Source organism: Malaclemys terrapin, chromosome 1 (assembly GCF_027887155.1).
Source record: "Malaclemys terrapin pileata isolate rMalTer1 chromosome 1, rMalTer1.hap1, whole genome shotgun sequence".
Classification (NCBI taxonomy): domain Eukaryota; kingdom Metazoa; phylum Chordata; order Testudines; family Emydidae; genus Malaclemys; species Malaclemys terrapin.
This window is the reverse complement of record NC_071505.1, coordinates 351,416,734-351,419,469: the sequence shown is the minus strand read 5'-3', so window position 1 is coordinate 351,419,469 and position 2,736 is coordinate 351,416,734. Positions and strand designations below refer to the sequence as shown.

Below are 2,736 nucleotides of genomic sequence, written 5' to 3'. Positions count from 1 at the left end.
CGGCTGCTCAAACTCAGTAGAGCACTTGACCGTGGGTCCCCCACATCCGAGGGGAGTGGTTGCAACACTGGCTCCAATCTGTCTCCGTCTTTCTCAATCTCCCAGTGGAGGCACTTCCACTTTGTGTAACTCATTAAACATTCCCCGGGCCAAAGAGCTAGAGACCGACTCTGGAGCCCAGTGGCTGGGGCATTCCCCGGGGAGAGCCGGGGCCGCGTCTCTGCTCCAGCGACCAGCTCCAAGGGAAGGGACAGCAAGAGGCTTGTCACTGGGTGAGTGCCCCCTACCCCCCCCGGTGTGCCTGTCACTCAGCATCTGCCCTCTGCCTGGGTTTCAGTGGGGGCACCGGGGCTGGAGGAGGGGGCAGGTGAGGGCTGGGGAGACCGAAGGAGCAGCAGAGGCCTGTCTGAGGGAAAGCTGCGGGTGCAGAATTTGGAGGACAGCTGTTGGCGGGGGCTGGCTGCAGCCCGGGAACCGTGCTGAGTTGCAGGGAGGCCCCTAGGAACGAGGGGAAGAGCCAGCATGGTCCATGTAAGCCAGGCCCAGAGGCAGGGCTCAGAGCCAGGAGGCCTGAGGAGTGCGCCAAGGCAGGGAGCCCTATGGCAGAAGACCTGGCACCCAAGTGGAGCCAAGGAACGAGGGGGGTCCTGGCGGGAGGTTGCCCTGAACAGGGATAGGCCCGACCTCTCATTGTAAATTGAAAAGCAGCAGGTTAAAGATGGATTCCAGTACCAGGTGACATGGTCACATGTACTGTGAGACCCCAAGCCTTCATTCTTCCTGGCCTGACTCACAGAAAGGCTTGCAAGTAAACAGAGCCATCTACAGTCAATTGTCCTAGTTGATGGGAGCTACCAAGATTCTAAACCACCATTAATGGCTCACACTTTGCATAACTACAGTAGGACCTCAGAGATATATTTCGTATTTCTAGTTTCAGATACAAGAATGATACATTTATACAAATAGGATGACCACACTCAATAGATTATAAGCTTTGTAATGATACCTTACAAGAGACCTTTTGCATGCAGTATATTCCAGTTACATTATATTCACACTCATTAGCATATTTTCATAGAATCATATGGAGTATAACATCACAAATCAGTTAAAGACAGTGTAAAAAACGTATCCACGAGGAGGGGCTGTACTCAGACTGCCTGGGCCTTCTGCCACGTCCCAACATGTGAATGCTTGACTTTGCAACCTTAATAATGTTCTTTTTAACATTGTGTTTTGCACGTTCTATAGATCTATTTGATCCCTTTATAATAATGTCTAAGAAGCTCGTCATCTGAGCTCCTGCAGTTTGAGAAGCGCAGAGGAACAGCTATTTTCGATTTGTAAAGGACTTTGATAGACAAGTACGAAATACACTCAGACTGTGGTGGGATTATAGCAGTATGGGGAAGCCTCAAATGAAACAACGTGGATCAGGAATTGTAGCCTGCCAGATTCAGCTTCATTATGTTGTCTGCGTCGTCCCACTGCAATTCTCTACCCAACGTCATTTCAACTCAATTTCATTTCTAAACAGACTTGTTGGCGAGATTCATGGCTCAGCCCAGCTGCCGCACTCAACGCAAGAATGCACCGATCGCTCCTTCCCAGACCTGTTTGCTCCTCACCCCGTAAACAATGGGGTTCAGCATGGGGGGGACGACGACGTAGAGGTTGGCCAGTAGAATGAGGGTGTGGCGGGGGATGCGGCGACCAAACCGATGGGTGCCCGAGGAGAAAAACGCTGGGGTGTAAAACATTAGTATGACACAGATGTGGGAGCCGCACGTGTTCAGAGCCTTGAGGTGGATGCCCTGGGATGGCAACCTAAAGAGAGACCAGAGGATGCAAGCATAGGAGACCGCAATAAAGATGGCATCCAATCCTGCTGATAGGAAACCACCTGCTAAACCATACCAAATATTGACTGTTATGTCCCCACAGGCCAATGTGGCCACACCTATGTGCTCGCAGTACGTGTGAGGCATAATATTATGTCCGCAATAGTGGAGCCGTTTAAGGAGAAAGATGACTGGGAACATTATACAGAAGCTCCTGGTTAGAGCGGCCACGGCTATCTTCCTAATCACAGGGTGTGTTAATACAGTTGTGTACCGTAGCGGGTCGCAGATGGCAATGTACCGATCAAAGGCCATGGCCAGTAGGATGGCCGACTCGGTAATGAAAATAAAATCAATGAAAAACATCTGGGTGAGGCAGCCGTTGAAAGAGATCTCCTTGGAGAGAGACCAGAAAACACTCAGGGTTTTCGGCACCGTGGTGGTGGATAACAGCAGATCGGCCACTGTTAACATGGACAGGAACATGTACATGGGCTCATGGAGGCTCGGCTCTGTTATGATGGTGAAGAGGAGGACAGAGTTCCCGAGAAGGGCTACAACGTACATCAGACAGAAGGGGATGGAGAGCCAGACGTGCGCCTGCTCCATGCCTGGGATGCCGAGCAAGACGAACGTTGCAGGGTGAGAGCTGGTGTAATTGAGCGCCGACATGGTACAATGCAGGCCTGTCACTGCCACGCAGGCTCTCCGGCCTGTGAGGGAAGACAAGAACAGTCACTGTCAGAATAGCTGAAACTACAAAGTTCATTGCCAGAAATATTCATTAGCAAGTCTTGTCCCGCCCCCCATTTGGGCGAGCCGGTGTTCTCAGGGTATATTCTCTATTTGACTAATCTGATTGAAGGTCGGATGGTGGTTTGGCCATGAGGTG

At 51.2% G+C, this 2,736-nt stretch overlaps 1 protein-coding gene across 1 annotated transcript; it reads right to left on the bottom strand.

Moving 5' to 3' along the window:
• Positions 1-1,556: 1,556 nt before the first annotated feature.
• Positions 1,557-2,516, bottom strand: LOC128830269 (olfactory receptor 52B2-like). Its single transcript, XM_054016062.1, has one exon. It carries the CDS (start codon positions 2,514-2,516, stop codon positions 1,581-1,583), a length of 936 nt encoding a protein of 311 aa, XP_053872037.1. The 3' UTR covers positions 1,557-1,580.
• Positions 2,517-2,736: the final 220 nt, after the last annotated feature.